This window comes from Taudactylus pleione, unplaced genomic scaffold, assembly GCF_031769625.1.
Source record: "Taudactylus pleione unplaced genomic scaffold, aTauple2 ptg001648l, whole genome shotgun sequence".
Taxonomy (NCBI): domain Eukaryota; kingdom Metazoa; phylum Chordata; class Amphibia; order Anura; family Myobatrachidae; genus Taudactylus; species Taudactylus pleione.
In genome coordinates this window covers 97,308-121,204 of record NW_028286045.1, presented here as the reverse complement: position 1 = coordinate 121,204, position 23,897 = coordinate 97,308, and the positions used below count along the sequence as shown (strand labels likewise).

At 46.7% G+C, this 23,897-nt stretch overlaps 1 protein-coding gene across 2 annotated transcripts in view; it reads left to right on the top strand.

The window, feature by feature from the left end:
• The window catches only part of AXDND1 (axonemal dynein light chain domain containing 1), a 79,523-nt gene that overhangs the window by 14,025 nt on the left and 41,601 nt on the right, over window positions 1–23,897 (top strand). For both annotated transcript variants that reach the window (XM_088464331.1, XM_088464330.1), the window contains exons 4-9: window positions 1,269–1,371; window positions 3,073–3,158; window positions 6,298–6,354; window positions 6,444–6,552; window positions 20,019–20,140; window positions 22,124–22,264. In XM_088464331.1, the coding sequence (XP_088320457.1) occupies window positions 1,269–1,371; window positions 3,073–3,158; window positions 6,298–6,354; window positions 6,444–6,552; window positions 20,019–20,140; window positions 22,124–22,264 (618 nt within the window). The remainder of the gene's footprint in view (window positions 1–1,268; window positions 1,372–3,072; window positions 3,159–6,297; window positions 6,355–6,443; window positions 6,553–20,018; window positions 20,141–22,123; window positions 22,265–23,897) is intronic.

The following is a 23,897-nucleotide window of genomic DNA, read 5'->3' as shown; positions in this document are numbered from 1 at the left end:
AAGAGTTGATACTTGATAATTGGTGCAGCCACTGGCTGAAGTAAGAAGAGTTGATATTTGATAATTGGTGCAGCCACTTGCTAAAGAATTGATAGTTGATAGTTAATTGTTGATGCAGCCTCCGGGCTGAGTAGTAGTGGAATACAGTGATTAGGAAGGAACCAGTCTTGCAACAATCAGTACGTCCAATGCATTTCAAGCTCCTTGCTCTTCAGCTCAAAATGCATTGGACCTACTGATTGCTGCTACATTGAAATACATGGACTATTTTGATTGATGCCAGTTAGACACGCAGAGTGGAATTGGGATCCCTCTGCTTGCACACTATGCCATCATGGGAGAGTTTATGACCGAGTCAACCACATCAAAAGGAAAGTAGAATAATGAAACCTCCTGATTTATTGTTCTCTACCTCACCATTGCAGCGCCGGTAGTTGGATTCACCATGCATTTAACAGCGTTCCAAATAAGTTGCTGGCCGCGAGACAATTAGAGCTTGCGGAACGGCATCCAATCAGGAGCGGCCGCTCCTGATTGGTTGCAGGTCCGCGAGCAGCCAGTCGGCAGCGGCCGCTCCTGATTGGCTGCTGGTCTGCGAGCTGTGATCGTGATCGAGCTGCCGACGCCATATTTAAAATGCTGCCGGCGCTGTTTCTTCTCCCTGGCTGCTACCAGTATAATGATTAATCCACAACACTGACATACAGGCCCAGTTTGCTGCATGCCTGATTGGCTGCCAGTGACAAGTAAGTATACTGACCCTTCCCTGAACCCCCTTTTTAGTCCAGCTAGCCTTCTCTGCACTTCTCCCGCAGTACAGCAATCCAGCCTTTCCTGCCTCCCCCACCAATCCATCCAGCATGCCTTCCCTGCGCACCTCTCCCAGTCCAGCCATCCTTGCTAGTCCTGTTCCCCTTCTAGTTCAGCCAGCCAGCCTGCCCTGCCCTGTGCCCCCTAATCCAACCAGCCTTCCCAGCCCTGTGCCCCCCCCTGAGTACAGCCAGTTTTCCCAGCCCTGTTCCCATTAAGCTCAGGCAGGATGGCCCTACTGCCACATCTAATGGCTTAGTGTGATCACTGGTCCTGTATACGCAGGAATTATGACATTCAAAAGTTCACAACACTTTGTATGATGTATATTAAAGCTGGATAAGTGCCAATTATGCCCTCTTCATGGACTGGCCACACTCTTAAAATCAAGCATTTGGATACCCCCCACTAGAAATCCTTCATTTGCTACTGACTTTGTCCCTTGCTATTTATTTTAGGGATATTTCGTTCCTCTGTGATGTTTTACTTAAGGAAAAGAAGAACACAGCAATTATACCTCTAAAGCCAATAAACCGAAGCGATATGTCACCAGGAGCAACGGTAAGTTACTGGCTGTGTTGTTCATAACACATTAAGGGGCCTATTTACTAAGCAGTGTTAGGAGACAGAGTGAAAAGTGATAAGGTGCCAGCCAATCAGCTCCCAACTGCCATCTCACAGGCTGTGTTTGAAAAATGCCAGTTAGGAGCTGATTGGCTGGCACCTTATCACTTTTCACTCTGTCTCCTAACACTGCTTAGTAAATAAACCCCTAACTGAGTTTACATCACTGGGACCTGTAGGCAGTTTCAGGCTGATGCAGAGCAGGAGCTGCGCCAGTTTGTGTAGTGTATCTTATGGGGTTTTGCTGTGAGCTTGCTCAGAAAGCTAACGCATATTGCATGTATCAACCTTACGACTAGGGAGGTGGAAAACGTTTGGTAAGGGTGTGTTCATGCAAATGTGGCTTATGTAGATGACAAATGATGCACATACAGGCCTGAAAGGAGGTGTGTCTTTTGCACATGCTACAGGGCAGGCTAGAGTATACACTGATGATGGCTTATTGTAAACTTGGCACATAAACAGTATGTAAAGCTTCCCCCCAACTGACTTAATGGCATCCACCAAATGACTGTATGTAGGTAACAGATGCTCTTTAAAAAAAATAGAAACATATTTGTTGCCAACGCTATCAAATAGTACTGCAAATATGTGTTTATCTGTTTGTTTGTATTGTGATCAAAACAGTTAAGCTTGTTGCAAGTCATCAAGGGCCCCCCAATCTCTGCAAGTCACCACACTAGCATATATACTTTTAATACACCATTAAATTACAGTTAAATGCACTCAACCTCTCAGGTACACCCGACTAGGCAAGAAGCAACTATAGAGAAGAAGCTTTGATAGCCTTGATAGAAAGCATCCATTACAACACTATCAAAAAATAAGTGCTCTTTACATGCAACCTGGTTGTTGAAGTATACCCAGGCCCGTCAAGAGCCGCGCCGGGCCCCGGTAAAAGGGGCATGGCCTAATCGCAGCCGGAGTGGCCTCGCCCCCTTAGCTTTAAAAAAACACAGTTTTGCACGTGCTGGCGAGGGGGGCGCAGTGAGCCCCCTCAGTTCAGCGCATAACCAGTGGGGGGCCCGATCAGCTTGATCGCTCCCCCCACAGGCATAGGAGACTATACCAGAGAAACCAGAAGACAGCCTTACAGCAATTTTCCAGTACATACAGTAACTATCTTTTATCATTCTTTAACTAAAATGTTGTGACTCTTTCTGTCCATTAGACAAACAGGCTGATCTTATGGAACTAAATTTCACTCAAAGCCCCTTATGTGCTATGACCAATCATTTCAGGTTTTGGGTTTACCTACATTTCTTACCTTGTATAAAAAATGTATAATAGCCATAACACTTACTGTATAATTGCAACATTTTACCTTAGAGGTATCTTTTGTAAGTAACACCGAAGCCCTACCTAAACAGGAGTTATGGCCACCTGGTCCTTTACAGGTCATAGAGCATTACCTCTTAATTTTATTGAGACCTAATTTAATAGCAACCTGTTACGGTCTCCTTAAATTCAATTAGAACGTTTATGGTATATGTGGCTATGTTGGTAATGTACTCTCTGTACAGCTCTGTGGAATGCATTGATGCCATATAAAGTAGCAATTATATTAATTAAAGTAATGAAATACCAACACAATGTACAGTACAACTGTTTGAATTACTGACAATCTTTTTTCCAAAGGAAGGAGGCATTGAAGAAAGTCTTATACCAAAAGAGTTTTACATTGTGAAGAACAAAGGCGTTTTGGGGCTTGAGTATTATGAAGAGTGGGTATTTTATTTTTTAGAAATCTTGTTTTTATTGTTGTGTATGTATATGAATATACAGTATGTTTTACTATATTATCAATTAGTAAGGTTTGTGTTTTACGGTGCGGTCAGTGGTGCCATTTCAAACCTGAGTGAGACTATAGATCTATCTTAATTTTCATTATATAATTAATCTCGCCTTTAAAACACAGTAGGTGCGTGTGCTCCTCATCCTTAAACTTAAAAAAAAAATAGATTTAATAATATGACTTTGTACACTTGAATCAGCTTCTTGGGTAACATTCAGTTCCTCTTGTTGCAGACCACAATACTAATTTGATGCCGTAACAGGATCTGTTTGCAATTTAGCCACGTTGGACAGATCCAGGCGTTTGATGTGATCACCTGGGGATCTCTCTGTGTGGTTGTCAGATCACGATTCAAACAAGCTAACAGACATTTTACAGGCAAACTTTCCAAACTGCTACACACTCGCTTTTGTCTTTGTTTCACAATATAAAAGTTTTATAAACATTAATAAAAAACCATGTAATACGCATACAAATTAATGCTTAATGGGATAGTCACCATCCCACCATAGACAATGCAGGAGGTCAGAATCCCAGTGCCGGAATTCCAACTGTTGCGATCCCGAAGGTGAGTGTTAGGGTTAGGCACTGGGGTAGGGTTAGGATTAGGCTGCGGGCGGATTAGGTATAGAGTTAGGCTGCAGAAGCGGAGGGTTGCGGTTAGGCTGCGGGAGAGGTGGGTTAGGGTTAGGGGAAGGGTTTGAATACTTACATGCATGCGTTAGGATTTCTACAGTCAGAAATTTGCTGCCAGGTTATTTCTAACTGCCGGCATTATCAGTGCCAGGATCACGTAGCCAACCCTGCTATTATGTATGCCAGTTTTCTATAGCAACACAACTCAGTTGCTTAGTTGGCACATACAGTACATTAACCATCCACTTCAAGAGGCAACCAGGTGCCAGCTATAGGACAGTGCCAACGGAACGCCGAGAGGTGGGAAGGCTAGCATCATTAGTCCTGAGCCACACATGACCTGTAGCATATAGACCGTGCACGGCCACTTCAACGAGCAATAAAGCTTGGTCTTTCACAGGAGAGGGGCCTAGGTGACCTTGCCTCCAGGCTCCTGGACCAAATTTCCGCCACTGCTACTGTACACTGGAGTAGAACAGATGTGCTACAAGAATGATCATCAAGTATTAAAATAGTTTATGTGGTTATTGTTTATATAATGAGCCGCTTAAATCCACAAATTACAACACAAATGAATCTTACATTTTTACGTAATATTTTAAGCAAATTTTTTAATGGTGTCATTAATTGAGATGTAAATACAGATGTGTCCACATACACTATTGCTGCAGTTGTACCAAACAGCCCCGGGTCCCGTCTGACTCTACTTGTGCCGAGCATCTTTTACGTGTCTGTTTTGCCCAAAAATGTCTTAGTTGCAAACAGATGCGACAAACTGGTTCCTGAGCCTGCGCTGATTAATTTGATATGTCACACTTATATCTGTGTGCAACTGAGTCTGAATCTGTATACAAAGTGTTATGATGCAGCAGCTGCTGCTTTTTTCCACACCAAGGTCTATTATGCTTCATATCCTGGTATGTGTTATTATATGGTGTGCCACATGCTTCCACTGGGACAACGGCTTCCAGCCAAATGTACACATAAGACTAAGGGCCTGATTCAGAGGTGGACCCGGGTGCTGTCGCAATACTTTAGCAGTCCCCCGTCTGTGACTTTATGCAAATGCTCCTACAAAGTCCTTCCTTGGTGCACATATGAGCGTATAAATGTGCAAGGACTGACACTCCCATTTTGACCACCTGTGGCTGCTGTAATACCGCCTGGGGCATCTTTAGTTGCCATTATTGTCATGTATCGGGATGCGGTCAATATCCCGATGACGGCACTTAGAATACTGGCGCCAGAATCCCGATACCTGTCAGAATCCCAGCACCGGCATCCCAAAGATAAGTAGCGGGTCTAGGGTTAGGCATTAGGGGATGGGTTATGGTTAGGCACTAAGGGGGGAGGGTTATATTTAGGGTGCGAGGAGGGGGAGATTAGGTTTAGGCACTAGGGTGGAGGTTAGGTTTAGGCAGCGGGGAGGAGGGTTAGGGAAAGAGGGAGGGTTAGGATACCGACCGACAGGTGTCGGTATCCTAACTCTGTCAGGATGCCAGTGTTGGGATTTTGACCACTGGGATCCTGAGCGCCAGCATCCCGCACCCAACCCCATGCACCAGCCCTACAATAGTTGCAGATTTTGCATCCAAGTATAGCCTGCAATGGAAACATTTGAGCGACTGTGTATGCAAACACATCAGCAAGATGCTTGCGACACTCCCATAACGCGCCTATAAAATGGACCATTTCCATGCATCTGTGTAACCATCTCCGTGTCACTGATCAGGAACACCCAGCACTTTTCCAAGACATTTCTGATACCTTGCATATCAATCGTACCGCAACAGCGCCTTTGTGCGTACACACTGTGCCAGTGGTGTCCTTACCTTTGGTTGCACCCGATGTGGGTGTACAAGAATGAGCGCAGCCGCACACGCTGGGGAAAGGGGCGGGGCTCGTGACAAGTGGGCGTGGCCACGTGTGTGGGGGAGCATGCACCCGAACCCCGGTTTTAGTGTCTCCGGGGGGTCCAGGAGGTGCGGGCTGCCCCCGGGGACCAGTGTGCTTGTCCTGCTGGCTCCCTCGCTGTGACAGGAGCCGAGTGCTGCACGTAATTCTACAGTGCAGCACCCGGCTCCTGTCACCAGAGGGGGAGTCTGCACTTTGGTGTCACCCATCGGCGGGTGACACCCAGGTGCGGCCCGCACCCCTCTTGTGACACCACTGCACTGTGCAACTGCTGCACTGCTTTTAGGGATCTTCACTTACACGCAGTAGCAAAACATTGCTCAACTCCGTGACCTTTGGCATTGTGTGCGACTCGGAAATAAGCCCTAAATCAGATGGTGATTAGCAGCCGAGCACAAATCCTTACCCACTTCATAGGTAAAGCACCAATACAAACTTGGGTTTATGCTGTTAGACTTGTTATTCAGTTATTGAGAGCATCTACTTCATATTTCTTCATTTCCTTTATTTACCTCTAGTAAGTACACCACCCTACTTGAAGATGATGAGAAGAAGCTCCGCTTGTTCCCATCTATGTAAGTTTAGACTCTACTCTGGTCATTGTCCAAATATATTGATGAAAATGAGCTTGCATGGAATCAGATCTCATGCTATTTCTTAATAGGAAACCTAGTGGGAGAGCAGAGGTTCTGCAGCTGATGAAGGTGATGGACAACATGTTGAAGACAGCAGGTGTGGATGAGGAAGACCTGAAGTTAGATGGTCCAACTCAGGTAACACGAAGGGTTCCATCTTCCCATCACTATTGTTTTTTAAATATTGTCACATTTAATTGTGACAATTCTCTGTAAAGCGCTGCGGAATATGTGTGCGCTATATAAATAAACTGGTAATAAATAAAAATAAATAATAATGTACATGTATAGTATACATCATGCTCTTTTCACTTCTCTACAGGAGGTTGTCATATTAAGCAACCAATCAGATTAATTTATCTAATACAGTCAATAAAATGATAGCAGCTGTTTTTAGTATTGTAGCTAAAGCTTTTCTTTACTACTGTACTTTTTGTCAGTTATGACACCTCTCACTATGTTGCAAATGTATCAAGCAAGGGAGAGAGATAAACTACCAACCAATCAGCTTCTGTAATTTTACAGGCTGTGTTTGAAAAAGGTTGCAGCTAGATGCCCTACACCGAACGGACCCTCACGTGGACAAAGAGTGGGAATAGTAACCTGTGCTGAGTGAAGCAAGCCACCATGCCCCAAGCGTGGCAAGCAAAGTGAACCTGCGAGGGTACAAATTTCTACCATTGGTGGCCAGATAAGTCAGTTGAGACAAACTAACAGCTCTGTCAGGGCATGGAACCGTAATTCCAGTTCTTTAAGCTGAAGGGGAAATAGGTTCAACAGTTTGAAAAATGACAATTAGAAACTGGTTGGTACTTTATCTCTCTCCAAGGTTTGATACATCTCCTCCGATATTACAAACAGGGATGTAGTCATGTGTTACAATCCCGACAGTGGAATGCCGGCTAGGGATTTATGATAGGCATCGAAATATCAACGCCTATCATAATCCCGATGCTGGAACACCGAGGACGCCATCCTGAACGAAAGGTAAGTCCAGGTCACCCTTAGCATTAGCCGCGGGCGGGAAGGTTAGGATTAGGCACCCCTAGGGGGGAGGGTTAGGGTTAGGCACCCCCAGGGAGAGGTTAGGATTAGGCACCCCCCCGGAAGGGTTAGGTTTAGGTAAGGGGGGGTTAGGGTTAGGCACCCCCGGGGGCAGGTTAGGGTTAGACACTAGGGGAGAGGTTAGGGATACCCACCACTAAGGGAGGGTTAGGGCTTGGGGGGACAGGGGAGGTTAGGGTACTTAACTGCCCCTGTCGGGATCTTGATCCTGTCTGGCATCCGCTGTCAGTATTTGAGCCAGCCGCCTGCATTTCAATCCCATTCCTTACAAACATTGGGTATGTAATTCTAATTAAGTAACAGTGTTGTCTATATGGAGGAATGGGTTTCTAAATATCATAAAGTTAGCATTGACTGCTGCAAAGTCTCTTGCAGAAACACTGTGAACGTACACACACAGTGATTCCAAATAAGAACTACAGAGAATAACATTTTACTGTTTTGTAACATTAATAGCAGCACTCTATATATAGAACATAGATTATTTTATATTAGTGTTATGATAGTGTTCCTTTATTCCTGGCATTGAGGTGGAACTAATTATATTATGAAGCATGGATCTTTATTTGATATTGTAATACAAAAATATTGGTATAATATCTTTTAATCGAAGGCAGTGTTTATTAAGAAAGTCTAGAGCTAACTATTTCAATCTATGTAAAAGATGTTAAAATAAAAGTTTACCTACTTAAAGCACCCTTGAGCAAGTTTGAAGGCCGTAATGAAGAGAAATATGGACAACAGGTACTTCCGAGGATGCGTTAGTAATTTATTGAATACAATTATTAGTTATAAACAGGGATGAGCGGGTTCGGATTTATGAAATTTATGAAATCCGAACCCCCCTGAGCCCCCACGATCCGAGCCGGGAACCAAGTCCAGCTCGGGTTTTCCCACCTGACTCGGATCTGAAATCGAGGCAAAACGTCATCATCCCGCTGTCGGATCTCGCGGGTTTTGGATTTTATAAAAGGTCCCCACGTCAGCGCCATTTTTCACTAGGGCTGTGGACAGTGAAGAGGGAGGGTGGAAGTTAGGGCTGGCTGGGCTGCTGTTGTCCATAGGGGCTGTGTCCACTCCAGAGTCCATAGGGGCTGGTTGGGCTGTGTTGTGCTGCTGTTGTCCACAGGGGCTGGCTGGGCTGTGTTGTGCTGCTGTTGTCCATAGGTTCTGGCTGGGCTGTGTTGTGCTGCTGTTGTCCATAGGGGTTGGCTGGGCTGTGTTGTGCAGTCAGTTGTCCATAGGGGCTGTGTCCACTCCAAAGTCCATAGGGGCTGGCTGGGCTGTGTTGTGCAGTGTCCCAGAAAGGCTGTAGTCCTAAAGGGGTACTGTAGTGTTCTCCAGGGGGTGATCTGTCCATCAGGGGTGCTGCCCCCAAGTGCAAAAAAAACAATTCTTTTCTACTTCAGGGTCCATAGGGTTCCACAGGATACCTTGGGGTATAGGTGTGACGTCAGTCGCAGGGCACCAAAGAGTTAAGCTTTCAGCCTCCCAGGATGCACTAGGTCCCCCTCCTATACCCCGCCCCCGGGCCAAGGCACCTCAGTTTAGTTTGGTGCCCGGCCGGAGTCGGGTGCACCTGTTGGAGTGGGGGCTAGAAGAGCCCCTGAAGCTTTTTCTTCATGCAGCTGTGGCTGCACATCTGGATGAACAGCATGGACAGTCAGTCCTGACGTCCATGCTGTCTTCCCTACACCCCGCCGGTACCAGAACGCCGGTACTGATCCGGGGATGCTGGTGGGCGTCTGGGGTCACAGCTAGCGGTGACCCCAGATGCTCCGGACCATGGCCGGATTCAAGGGGGACAGAGGTAAGCAGCGGGGTCCCGCGGTGGGTCCCCGCTGATCACATGGTCCTAAGTCCCCAGGCAGGGGGCTCCCTGGGGACTGGCTGCAGCGTGGAGCCAGGCGACCAACCTGCGCTTCCACTACCCCCTGGGACAGCGGACCGCAGCAGAGCGGTAGCGCTGCGGCGTCCCAGGGGTTAAATGCATGCCAGGGGAGCGCGCCTTCCCTGTCTCACAGCCGGCGCCTCCCCCGCTGCACACAGCCCTCTCTGCATGCTGCCGACTGGTCCTGTGGCAGCGCTCCTCCCCCAGGCCAGCCTCCTCTCTGCTCCTCGGCGGCCATCTTCTCCAGAACGCATGGTGAACGCTGCTGGAAGCGCTGGACGGAAGCATCGTGGTCTGGGTCCCCCCGCATACCTCTCCTCCGCTGTGGCTCAGGTCTGTGTATGCAGCGCTGTGTCCTACCAGGCCCTGTGTCTGTGTAGTTGAGTAATCAGCGCTGTTAGTGCAGGAATTGTTATTTCTCTGCATTGTATGTGACTGTGCTAGCGCTGCCTGTAACTTTTCTTCTCTAAACTGTCAGCTTTATTACTGTCCCTGTTCTTCTGCTAAAGCCCTTGCGGTGCGGTGCTGCAGGGTGGTCTCTCGCCTATTTAATACTTAATTGGTGAGAGAGGTCACATACGTGGTGCCATCATGTCTGAAAGTGATTTTCCCCTCCGGCTACAGTGTACCGTTAGCGGAGGGGGAGGGTAGCGCGGAGGGCCTTTGCCGGCAGTGTTTGTCCATGGCGCGGCCTATTACGGTTACAGCACCGGTACAGGAGCCGCCCTGGGCTTGTTTCGCTCAGGCGTTAACAGCTTTAGTGGGCCAGTTAGCTCCGCAGCCCGCGTTTACTCCGATGGGTTTGTCCCAGCAGTCTGTGGTGTCGTCACCCATGCAGGGGTTCCCACGACAATTGGTGGTACCCCACAGTCTCCCTATTTCCCCGCTCCCGGGTTCTCAGGAGCCAGCGTGGGTTAACTCCCTGACGAGTTCTGTACAGCACTTGTCGGATGTGTTGCAAGGGGAGTCTGTGATGCGGCCTCATAAAAGGCCGGTGGCGTCTCTGTCCGCTCCTTATGAGGATGACGAAGGGACGTCTGATGATGGGGAGATTCTGGATCCTTACGATCAGGAACCTCTCCATACTAAGGACGCTGATGCTAAGTCCAAAGTATATATTCCTGGACTTATTCGGGCGGTCCGCACAGCCTTGGTGATTGAGGACGAAGTTCCCCCAGCGGCTAAATCTAAGTATGCCTTTTTCAAAGATGTGAAGGGCGATGCCACAGTCTTTCCTCTTTCGGGTCAGTTGGTGGACCATTTAGAGGAGGCGTGGAAACAACCTGGCAAAAGATACCAGCCGCAGAGACGCCTGGCGGTGGCTTATCCGTTCGCGGATAATTATTTTGCTAAGTGGGAATCCCCTCCACAGGTGGATTCTCACGTGACCCGTCTTGTCCGTAGTGCCACATTGCCGATGCCATCCATGTCCTCCCTTAAGGATGCTACGGACCGCAAGGTAGAAATCTCCCTGAAGTCCGCTTATTCCCTTGCAGGGGGGCAGCACGGCCGGCTATGGCCATTTGCTGGGTTGCCAGAGCGATGGAGCGCTGGGCGGATTCATTAGAGGCTTCTTTTGAATCCGACTGTCCGGCTGAACAGGCGGAGTTGATTGGCAATCTCCGTGATTCGGCCACCTACATCAACGAGGCGGCTCTAGACATTAGTACTCTGGTGTCTAGAATTTCTTCAGCAGCGGTAGCTGCTCGTCGCACCTTGTGGCTGCGATCCTGGAAGGCGGACGCAGATTCCAAGAAAGGTCTGGAAGCGTTGCCGTTTACCGGAGAAGTTCTCTTCGGTCCGGATCTGGATAAGATTGTGGCCACGCTGGCGGCAGCCAAATCTGCTTGTCTCCCGTCGGCCGCTGCTCCTTCTGGTTCGGGACCATCGTCCTTTCGGTCATCTAGGGCCCAGGGCAGGCCCAAACCACAGTCGTTTCCTCGACAGGCTGGCCCTGAGAAATCGGTCAAGCCCCGGAAGCAGGCATGGAGTACCAGACGTCCGGCCCCCAAGCCAGATGACAAGCCTGCGGCCTGACTGTCCGGGCCTCCCTTTGGGGGATCCCAGGGTGGGAGGCCGCCTGCTACAGTTCGCCCAGTGTTGGTCGACCACTACGACAGACACTTGGGTTCTGGAGGTGGTTTCCCACGGATACGCCCTCTCCTTCCGGCACAGACCCCCGGCTCGCTTCTTCACCACGGGTCTCCCATCAGACCGGAACAAGGCTACGGAGCTGCGGAAGGTATTGCACACTATGCTCCAGGCTGGAGTTATAGTGCCTGTTCCATTCTCCCAGAGGGGCCAGGGTTTCTATTCAAATCTATTTTTGGTACAGAAACCCAATGGGTCATATCGTCCGATTCTCAACCTCAAAGCACTCAACAAGTCTTTGCGGGTCCCGAAGTTTCGGATGGAGACCCTACGGTCCATCATTCTGGCGCTGGAACCTGGGGACTACTTGGTGTCATTGGACATACAGGACGCTTACCTGCATGTCCCTATTCTTTTGCGCCATCCACAGTTCCTCAGGTTTGCAATCCGCAGCGACCACTTCCAGTTTCGGGCGTTACCTTTTGGCCTGGCAACAGCACCACGTGTTTTCACCAAGGTGATGGCGGTCATGGCGGCTTCTCTGCGGCTGCAGGGAGTCCGCATGTTACCGTATTTGGACGACCTGTTATTGGTGGCAGGATCTCCAGAGCTCCTGTTACGCCACTTGGACCTGACCATTGCACTGCTGCAACGGCACGGCTGGCTAATCAACTGGCAGAAGTCCACTCTAATCCCGTCTCGGAGGATTCTGCATCTTGGAGCCTTATTGGACTCGGGACAGCAAAGGATCTTCGTGACGGAGGACAAGATCTCTGCTTTACAGTCAAGGGTGCGCAGTTGCCTGCACAGCCGCCGGGTGTCCTTACACTCGGCGATGAGGTTACTGGGCTCCATGGTGTCGGTGTTCGACATGGTGGAATATGCCCAGTTTCACTCCAGACCTCTGCAGCACCTGATCCTGTCCAAGTGGAACGGGCTGACTCAGTCTCTGAAGTCCCAGACGATTGTGCTCACCCAGGAGGTTCGCCTGTCCCTTACGTGGTGGTTACAGACGACCCACCTCAACAAGGGACGTCCGTTCTGGGTTCCAAATTGGGTCCTGTTGACAACGGACGCCAGTCTTCGGGGCTGGGGAGCAGTTTCGGGTCCACACTTGTTCCAGGGCAGGTGGACGCCGACAGAAGCGGAGCTTCCAATAAATATCTTGGAACTCCGTGCGGTCTTCAATGCTCTCCAGCAGGCACAGCGGTTTCTCCAGGGTCGCCCGGTGCAGGTCCAGTCGGACAACGCTACCACCGTGGCCTACATAAACAGGCAAGGAGGAACTCGCAGTCGGGCGGCTCTCGTAGAGGTCTCTCGGATCCTGGTTTGGGCGGAGCGCAATCTTCCGGCCATATCAGCGGTCTTCATCCCGGGAGTGCTAAATTGGGAGGCGGACTTTCTAAGTCGCCAGGACGTTCATCCGGGGGAATGGTCCCTGCACCCGGACGTTTTTCAACTACTGGTGGACAGGTGGGGTCTTCCAGAAATCGACCTCATGGCGTCCCGGCACAACAACAAGTTGCCGGTGTACGGGTCTCGCACAAGAGACGAAGGGGCGTCTCTGGTGGATGCTCTGTCCGTCCGGTGGACGTTCCGGTTCGCATACCTGTTCCCTCCGGTCTCCCTTCTTCCACGGGTAATCCGGAAATTCAAACAGGAAGGAGGGACGCTCCTGTTGATAGCTCCCGCGTGGCCCAGACGGCACTGGTTCTCAGACCTTCAGGGTCTGTCCATGGACAGTCCTCTGCGGTTGCCGCTACGACCGGACCTTCTGTCTCATGGTCCTTGCCTTCACCCGGACCTGAGTCGGCCGTCTTTGACGGCGTGGCTGTTGAGACGGCCATGCTGAGGTCCCGGGGGTTTTCCAGCTCTGTGGTGCATACCATGTTACGAGCTCGGAAACCGTCTTCCGCGAGGATATACCATCGCGTGTAGCATACGTTCTTCCAGTGGTGTCGACCGAGAGGTTATGCACCGCATGGGTTTCGTCTGTCTCGGATTCTCGCCTTCCTGCAAGCGGGACTAGATCATGGGCTTCGCCTTGCTTCTTTGAAGGTACAGGTTTCGGCCCTATCTGTCTGGTTTCACCGTAGGATTGCTACAATCCCGGATGTGCGCACCTTTATGCAGGGTGTTCTCCGCATTCAGCCGCCCTTTGTTCCACCTGTGGCGCCTTGGGATTTGGCTGTGGTCCTGAGGGCTCTCCAAGGACCGCCGTTTGAACCACTGGGCTCAGTGGATCTTAAATGGCTAACAGCTAAGACTATTTTCCTTCTGGCCATTGCTTCGGCCAGACGTGTTTCTGAGTTAGGGGCTCTTTCTTGTAGACCCCCTTTCTTGGTTTTTTATGGGAACAGGGCAGTACTCCGCACTCGGCCCGAGTTTCTTCCCAAAGTTGTTTCCCAGTTTCATGTTAACGAGGAAATAGTTGTTCCGGCCTTTAACTCACCGGGTCTTTCCGTGGGTGAGGCCTCTTTGGATGTTGTGCGGGCCTTAAGGACTTATGTTGACCGCACTTCTTCGTTTAGGAAGTCGGACGCTTTGTTTGTCCTCTATGGCTTCCGTAAAAAGGGTTGGCCTGCTTCAGAGCAAACTTTGGCAGCCTGGATCCGTATGGCTATTTCTGAAGCTTATCTTCATGAAGGCCTACCGGTCCCTCCTTCTCTGAAGGCTCATTCCACTAGGTCTGTGGGTCCTTCGTGGGCAGCTCGACGTGGTGCCTCGGCAGTTCAGATCTGCAAAGCTGCTACGTGGTCTTCTGTCCATACCTTCGTGAGGTACTACAGGTTTGACACCTTCGCCTCTCAGGATGCTTCCTTCGGGCAGCGGATTCTCCTTTCTGCACAGGAGCGTCCCCACCCTTAAAGGATACTGCTTTGGGACATCCCCAAGGTATCCTGTGGATACCCTATGGACCCTGAAGTAGAAAATATGAGATATGGTAAGAACTTACCCTTGTTATCTCTATTTCTACGAAGTCCATAGGGTTCCACAGGACTCCCGCCCTGTCGCACCTGTGCTGCAGATGGGCTTTGCTCTGGTCACCGGTTTTCCGTCTCCCTCTGGTGAGAATGTGATTCTTGTATGTGTCCAGATCTTTGTTCTCTCTCTTCCTTCTCCTCCTCCGGCCTATGGCTTGGTAACTAACTGAGGTGCCTTGGCCCGGGGGCGGGGTATAGGAGGGGGACCTAGTGCATCCTGGGAGGCTGAAAGCTTAACTCTTTGGTGCCCTGCGACTGACGTCACACCTATACCCCAAGGTATCCTGTGGAACCCTATGGACTTCGTAGAAATAGAGATAACAAGGGTAAGTTCTTACCATATCTCATATTTTTTCTCTGTTTGTGTGCGCTGTAGCTGCACGTGCATCAACAAAGTAGTGAAAAGCATGCGCCTGTGTCATAAGTAAAGGGCTGGCTGGCTCGTCTGTTGAAGGGTGATGTAACCCCCAAAGTGCCTGAAAACAAAATATATATTTTTCTGTGTTTGTGTGCGCCTTAGCCGCACGTATATCACATAAATGGAGGATGCAGGGCAGACAGGAACAAGTTTGGACATCTGGTCCGGACTGAAGGACCTGCAAACAATTTCTGACAGTCTACTGTCACTGCATATGATACTGTCACCACTGACAGAATTGTGGAGGATTACATCGGTGACAGCATCCAAGTAGGCATGTCAGATAGTCCGTACCTGTACTGGCAGGAAAAAGAAGCAATTTGGAGGCCCCTGTACAAACTGGCTCTATTTTACCTAAGTTGCCCCCCCTCCAGTGTGTACTCTGAAAGAGTTTTTAGTGCAGCCGGGAACCTTGTCAGCGAAAGGCATAGGAGGTTGCTTCCACAAAATGTGGAGAAGATGATGTTCATCAAAATGAATTATCAATTCTTCCAAGAAAACCAACCTCCAGAAAGTACAGAGGGACCTGTGGTGGTGGATTCCAGCGGGGACGAATTAATACTCTGTGAGGATGAGGATGTACACAACACTAAGAGGCTGAGGAATCGGTGGATGAGGAGGATGAGGACGACATCTTGCCTCCGTAGAGCCAGTTTGTGCAGGGACAGATTAATTTCCAGCTTGTTTTTTGGGGGCCCAAACGAACCAATCATTTCAGCCACAGTCGTGTGGCAGACCCTGGCGCTGAAATGATTGGTTTGTTAAAGTGTGCATGTCCTGTTTATACAACATAAGGGTGGGTGCGAGGGCCCAAGGACAATTCCATCTTGCACCTCTGTTTTTTCTTTGCATTATGTACTGTTTGGGGCCTAGTTTTCAAACTGCCATCCTGTCTGCCACTGCAGTGCCACTCCTAGATGGGCCACGTGTTTGTGCCGCCCACTTGTGTCGCTTAGCATAGTCATCCAGCTACCTCGGTGCAACCTTTTGGCCTAAAAACAATATTATGAGGTGTTCAGAATAGACTGGAAATGAGTGGAAACTAATGTTATTGAGGTTAATAATAGCATAGGAACAGAAAAACCCACAAATTCTGTGATTTTAGCTGTTTTTATGCTGTTTTTCCAAAAAATAGAGATCCAAAACACAAAACCCAGAACCCAAAACACGGAAGGGTGGTTTTGGCAAAACCAATCCAGATCCAAAACACGAAGAAAGATCCAGATCCAAAACCAAAACACGAAAAGTGGCCAATGCACACCCCTAGTTTTAAATAATAACATATAATAATAATAATAATGTTATATAAAGCACCTTTCTCACAATAGGGCTCAAAGTGCTATACATGTGCATTAAAAAAACACAAGATACCAAATAATCTTAACAGAAAAGAGAACTAGGCATTTTGGTTGCATTCCATCGGTGAAATGCTCTTTCCTCTTTGGTTTTCGGTACCAGAAGTTGGTCCCTTGTATATTTGTGTGTTTCTTTTTAGACCTCGTTTACATGTACTTTTTGAATTAAGAGCACACACAAGTTCAACATGCCCGCCCCCCATGCCCACCCCCCCTTCAGTCAAATGAAAGAGGTGTGTACTGGACGCAATAACCTGATTGGACAACAGGGTATGATCTGTGGCGCTTCCTGATTGGTGACTTTTGAAACACTGGAAATAAAAGCTGTATTCAATGGACATTCAGGTTGTCATTTGAAAGCAGTCAACAGCCAAACGCGTGTCAGCGTTCTTGCCCGTGACAGCTCTATGCCTCTAAAGGTGCCTATACACATAGCGATGTGCTCACAATCCCACCATGTGTACGATTTCCCCCTGAACTCTCCCCGGTAGCTCCCCAGCAGTCGTGGGCACGATTTGGTCTGAAAAAGTTGCGATCTATCGTGCCTCCTCAACTATCCAGTGCAACATGACTTGAGATTGTCAGATCTGTCCTACAGCACAGCAGATCTGAAGATGCGATGTGCAATCTGCGGGGGCGCGCATCGCATCGTGATCGTGAGTGGGGACTCACGATTTGGGCATATTTTACACGATCTGTCGTTCTGATGCGTCGGAATTGGCCAGAACGGGTAAAATATCGCCATGTGTGTAGGCACCTTTAGTGGTAGCCAGAAGGTGGGCTTAGCCTGCAAGGGATTAGTAGTTTGTAGTGAGCATGTGAGTATAATGTTACATTTCATAGAAATGTCTATTGAATCTGCACCTCATCTGAGAACGCAGCACCTTACATAAATTTACAATTGCTGTTTATGTGAACATGCTATTGGAGTCATTTATACCGGGATAATATTCCCCTAAATTGTTTGATATTCGGGGGTGCAAAATTTACAAGCATATCCTTTAGAATGTAAGCTCTCATGAGCAGGGACCTCTTCCCTCATGTGCTTCTCTTTACATTTTCTTCTACTCTTTACTCCCCATAAGGGCCCCTAACACGTGACTGCCAACTCCCTGCTGCTTATTGTGAGTGCTTTAATCGCTATTGCAGCAATGTATATAAATACTGTCCTTGTCCTGCACTGTAATCTACTGTAAATTACTTGTTTCTTGTTCACTTATTAGTTTTTTTGTACAATGTAAGGCGCTGCGGAACACTTGTGGTGCAATATAAATAAAGGATAATAATAAGGGACTGAGGGCTGTATTCAGAGGCAGCCGTACGGTCTACGACCGTACGGCCGCCTCGATGTTTGTCTAGTGCGCATGCGCTTGAGGGAGCCGGCTCCTTCGTGCACATGCGTGAGACCCGCTACGACCGACAGCACTGGTCGTAGCGGGTCTCTTTCCAAAGGGGGCGAGCTGTCGATGTTGATTGACAGCTCGCCCCGTTCGGAAGGCGGGCCGGGGGGGTGGCAGCCCAAACGGAGGCGTTCCCATGGGAACGCCTGCCGTTTGGGGGAGGCCCCACTGACATCACTAGTGACAGAGCCAGAAGCTCTCCGGGGCTTACGACAAGTGAGACCCTACCCTAGGGTCTCGTCGTAAGCCCCGATGGTCGCGATGGTCTCTGACCATCGCGACCATCACCCTAGCGGTCGTTAGAGCTGTGGGTGTTAACCCACAGCCTAACGACCGAAACAGACGCGGCCGGTCAGGATGCAAGCGGCCGCCCAGTTTCTGAGCGACCGCTTGCATCCTCCGACCGCCTCTGAATGAGGCCCTGAGAATATGTGGTTAATATGACAATTGCCACATGAACCCCTCACCTATACAAGTGCAACAAGACATTAATAAACATGTACCTACCCATTTTATTAGATACATTGAGGTATTATTAGGTACTTGGCTATGTGAATTGCCACATGGATACATGTAGTCTTTGTATAACAAATTCAGATATTACTACAGTGTATATGCAATTGTGCTTATATTTAATTGTCTACCCGTCCATATATGGGGAATTATCAGACATCTTTATGAAATCCTTGCAGCTTAGTGGGAGTTAACAATGGCCCTCATTCAGAGCCGCTCGTTAGCGGCAGTACGCTCGTTCCGAGCGATGTTTGCACATCTGCGCATGCGTACGGTTTTTAGTACGCATGCGCGAACCAGTCAGTGCGGCCGAAAATCATTTGTACGCAATATAGCGAGTGCCTGCTATTTTGAGTGACAGAATGAGGCGTATGTGGGTGGTAACAGGGGAAGGTGCTTGAAAATGGGGAGTGGAGATCCGAACGCAGGCGTGCTTAAAGGTCAAAACGGGCGTATTATGGGTGTGCATAATTAATACAGCAGCGTCATTGACCACGTCACTGGGTTATTTTATAGCCAGAACTGCTCGCAAATTTGTGGTAGCAAACACCAACCACAAGAATAGCGAGCAGTTCATACGCTGGTCGATGTACTCGATTAATCTAATAAATAGCGGACATGACGTAGGATGCGAGCGGCCAGGGGGCGTTTTTAACAAATAAACGAGCGTATGTTTTGCTCGCTCGTTCAGACTTAGAGGCGTGAACAGACTACAATTTGCGAACGGATCATTTGAATAGCCACCCCTTGTTTTTGAACGAACGACCGCAAATAGCGAACGGCTCTGAATCAGGCCCAATGTTCCTAGTGATCTCCTTGCAGGTTTAAAAACCACCTTAACCCCCACATATAGGGTATATAAATGATATCTATATTTAAAACATTATTATACCCAACTAATTAAAGAGCAACCTTGAATAAGGCATATGAGCAGAGCATAGCACCTTGTTTTATTCACAGTTTTTCAAATCTTTTTGAACATTTATCTTCAAATCTTTACTTTTAACTATTTCACTGGTTTGTTATTTATCAAAGTATCTTATTAATATATTGAATCAAAGTTTGTATTTTTTGTGCATCACCACAATACAATGTATTTCTCATTGTAGAGATGGTTAGCATTACTGCTTCACTGCACTGAGGTCATGGGTTCAATTCCCACCATGACCCTAACTGTGTGAAGTTTATATGTTCTTTCTGTGCATGGGTTTCCTCTGGGTACACTGGTTTCCATCTAGAGTCCCCCCCCCCAGCATTTTATGTTAAGTTCTGACTATTCTACCTGACATGTTACATGCTGCTATAGAGAATGCTGCTCGTTGAATGGAAACTGTTGATGACCACAGTGGGGGACACATTGAATAATTGTAGTTGTATCGGACAGCCGCTCGCGAGTGGGTCTGAATGAGGGCCAAAATTTGTAACTAATGATTTTTTTTTCAACAAATGGCTAGTGCATCATAGCTATTAGCTATTGTTCAAATTTATCTTCATTACAAGCCTTAGAACTCACGCTAGAGTGCTGTAAGTAGGGATACTTTACTTTTAACTGACCTGTATATTTCTATGCAGATCTGTATTTGCAGATGGAATGATTGTCATTTGTTATCTGAGATTTATATTACCAAATTCTCTTCCCCTTTGATTCCTGAATGTTGGTCAGTAGCTTATTTGCTTGACTTGAACCTTTCAGGGCACAATAAAATAGTGACAGAACAATAGGATTTATCTCTATCCAAATGTATTATCCAGATGTCTTCAAACCAGATTAATATCCTACTGATAGGAAAAGTATATAATTAATAGCTATGTATATTATTGTTTAATGTGTTTTTAACAAAATGTTCATTTCATTCAAATACTGCATGTAATTAATTGCTTATTTAGATACATAATCTGCTGGAACTGATAAAGACGGAGCAGAATATCTACAACATTGTCTTTCATGAGTTAATCCGTCAGGTCAGCACGGAGTGTGTGGAGAGAGGGGTACTGCTAGCTAAGCTCAGGTCAGTATTAACATGAAATGACATTAACACCCATAAATCTATTATATTCCTCACCTATACCTCATTTTAGGGCAGAATGAGGAGAGGAAAAGTGATACAGGCTATGACGGAGATGTACTAAAGCTGGGTACTCACTGAGCGATGTGTACCCCACTGAGCCAATATATCGGATCCTGGGTGCACATCAGAATGATGTATGCAACGATGGAATGATCACTCGTTCCATCCTTCATTACAGTGCATGGTGTCGCATGTGATATCGTCATATTTGATATGCAGCCCATCAAACCTAATGACGTTGCTTGCAACTTCGGTACCGTGCATACACAATGCACGATATGCTCGATTTGTCATTCCGAGTGGCCAAATCTGAATGACATCGCTCCAGTGTGTACCCAGAGTAAGGCTGGGTACACAGCTAAACGACCGGCAATCGTGCCGATGTTCAGGGCGATTTATCTTCACCCTGGGCATCGCATGATTGCCGGTACACACTTGAAAGATGTAATGAAAGACAGAACAATCACTGTTCCGTCCTTCATTAACTTGTACAGGCTCACATGCGATATCGTATGATTGACTGTGCAGCACAGCCAATCGCACGATATTGCATGCGACCGTGGGTACGCGCAAATTGGGCATACACACTGCACAATATGCCCGATTTGGCTAAATCGGGCCGATATAGGTGTGTATGCACCCTAAGCGTTGGAGAGAAATAAATTACACACCAATTGGCTCCTAACTGTCACTTTAAAGGCTGTGTTTAAAAAATGACAGCTAGGAGCTGATTGCTTGGTACTTTATCTCTCTCCAAGGCTTAGTACATCTACCCATATAAGACATAAGCAATTAATAAATAGGGGCATTCATTTGTACTAAATATTTTTTTCCTTTTGTTAAAGTGTACATGTTATTTACCCATAGTGGAGGTAGCCATGTTGTTGGCGGAAACAATATTCATGTGGTAGTATTGTCATTAGTACCTAGTCAATTGATATTACTAACAAAATATATTTATTGTGTTCTGTTACACTGCCTCTGCTTTACCATCAGGCTGCAAAGCCCAAAGCATTCTTATCATGTTTAACTGTGTTGGAATGTTGTCAGGTTTTACTGACATTTTATATCTTCTAGATTAATAATTAGCTTTCAGTGCTATATTTCTCGATTCTTTATTCTATTACTAATTGTGTGAAGCAGCTAATCACTGGCACTTGACAAGCTACACAAGGATCAATTGTTCTAATGACCTTGCTAATAAGTTAGATCACTCTATGACCTCTAAGTAATATGCTGGGAGGGGGAGGTTAGGTTTAGACACTAGGGGGGGAGGTTAGGGTTAGGCATCGGGGAGGGTGGGTTAGGGTTATGGTAGGGGTTACAAAAATACTCACTGTTTTTTCCTATGGGTGTCAGGATTCTTGCTTTCGAGATGTCGCTGTTGGTATTCTGACCTGCAGCATCCCGACACCAGGACCTCATACCCAAGCCTTTTTAAATATATATACAATACCCTGTTATAGAATAATGACTTGTATTTATTATAATCTGGATTTTAGTTTCATACCTATTAAATAGTAAGTAAGTATAATCATATACATGGTTTATTTTCGGAAACAGAATTAATCAAAAGTATGTTCCTTTATTATACAAATAATTAGCCTTAACTTCATGTTACTGACACATAGATATATAAATATAATACAGTCGTTTTAAATCAGCTCATGTTATCTTTCTCAGGGCAGGAGACATTGCTAATTATTATTCTGGGATACCTTAATGTAGTCATACATGTGTAGAAGCCATAGTTTTCAGTACGCTTGGCATGCCTCATTTATCAGTGTTTAAATTTTTTTCATCCATTACCTGTATTATAAAGAAAAATAGAATAGGAGAAAAAAGTGGTGTGACTTCCTTTCGTTACCTTCACTTCTACACTTTTGATGATGAAGTCTAACTCTTCATTATTTGTTTTTGCAGAGAGCGGTATGTAATGTTACTGAACAAGATCCCGCACCAGGTGCTCAGTCTGTACAATGACCTGTTGGCTCAACGAGCACTGGACAGAAGTCTCACACAGGAGATCATTTATTTCAAGAACTCCATTGGGGAACTCACTGAGTGAGTTCTAAACTGAGTAGTCTTAGATTAGTAGCAAGTTACTAAAGTTGTACAAAAGTTCAATAAAGCCGCAAGTAGTTAATGGGGGCGATTCGATTCAGCTGGAGTTTGGGAGTGCAAATTTGTGACAAATATCACACACATCGCAACTAATTTTAATGAAGCGCACTCTAACAATTCAATCGTAAATGGCCATTCCTGTCAATTGCAGCAATATTGTGTATTAACTTTACAATGTGCGCCAGAGAGAAGTGCATAAAAGTGGGGAAATCACTCTGAAACCCCAAAAAGTGCCAAATGACATAACAGATCAGTATTATAAGGTGGTTAGTGGCTGTAAGCAAAGTATTGGAAGTGCTTAAAAGTTGTTAAATGGTTAACTTGTATAAGTTTTAGTAATTGTGGTAAAATGGTGAGCAGCTAGTGTTTTTCAGCAAATTTAGTCTCTATGGTATCATATATTTAATGTCATTTTTCAGTGTTTTAAGACAAGTTTGCAACATGTTGGGAAAAAAAACTTTAACTCACACCTACAAGTTCAACAGCACTTTCCCATAAATGAAAACCCCCCCACATACCTGTATCTCACAACTTACTCCATATTTCAGCTTTTACAGAAATTCACCTGAAAACTGACATGTCGGTATTGGACATTTTGTGCTATTTAAATATCTCCAAGTGTCTGATTATTCATTGTCAGTGGCCTTGGTGCATGGGCTGCAGCTGCTATGGGGGCCAGAACTGAGAGGAGCCATCTGAGGGGAGCCTTGTAAAAGTTACATGTGTTATATACATTTTTCACCATTGGGTGGTACATAGGGGTCCTTACACACTTTTGCTATGGGGCCTTTAAATACCTAGTTACTCCCCTGGTCAGAGGTGTAAAGGAGGTTCTACACTCTGTCCGGGCATTTACCCTACCTTTTTCCATGCTAAGGGGGGTGCAAGGGAAAGATTGCTATTTTAAAACTTAACCTATAGTTTGGAATTGAAAGATTGCACGAAGAGCACTCTGGCCCCAGCAAAATGTCAACACCAACCTAAATACCTGGCACATTGTTCTGAAATGAATTGCACCCAGTATGTTTTGCTTTAACATACAGTCAGGTGCATAAATATTGGGACATTGACAGAATTTTCATATTTTGACCTCTATTCACCACCACAATGGCTTTGAAATGAAACAAACAAGATGTGCTTTAACTGCAGACTATCAGATGTAATTTGAGGGTAATTACATCCAAATTAGGTGAACGGTGTAGGAATTACAACGGTTTCTATATGTGCCTCACACTTTTTAAGGGGCCAAAAGTAATGGGACTATCAACTCAAAAGCTATTTCATGGACAGGTGTGGGCTATTCCCTCATTATTTAATTATCAATTAAGCAGGTAAAAGGTCTGGAGTTGATTCTAGGTGTGACATTTGCATTTGGAATCAGTTGCTGTCGACTCTCAATATGAGATCCAAAGAGCTGTCACTATCAGTGACGCAAGCCATCATTAGGCTGAAAAATCAAAACAAACACATCAGAGAGATTGCAAAAACATTAGGTGTGGCCAAATCAACTGTTTGGAACATTCTTAAAAAGAAAGAATGCACCAGAGAGCTCAGCAACACCAAAAGACCCAGA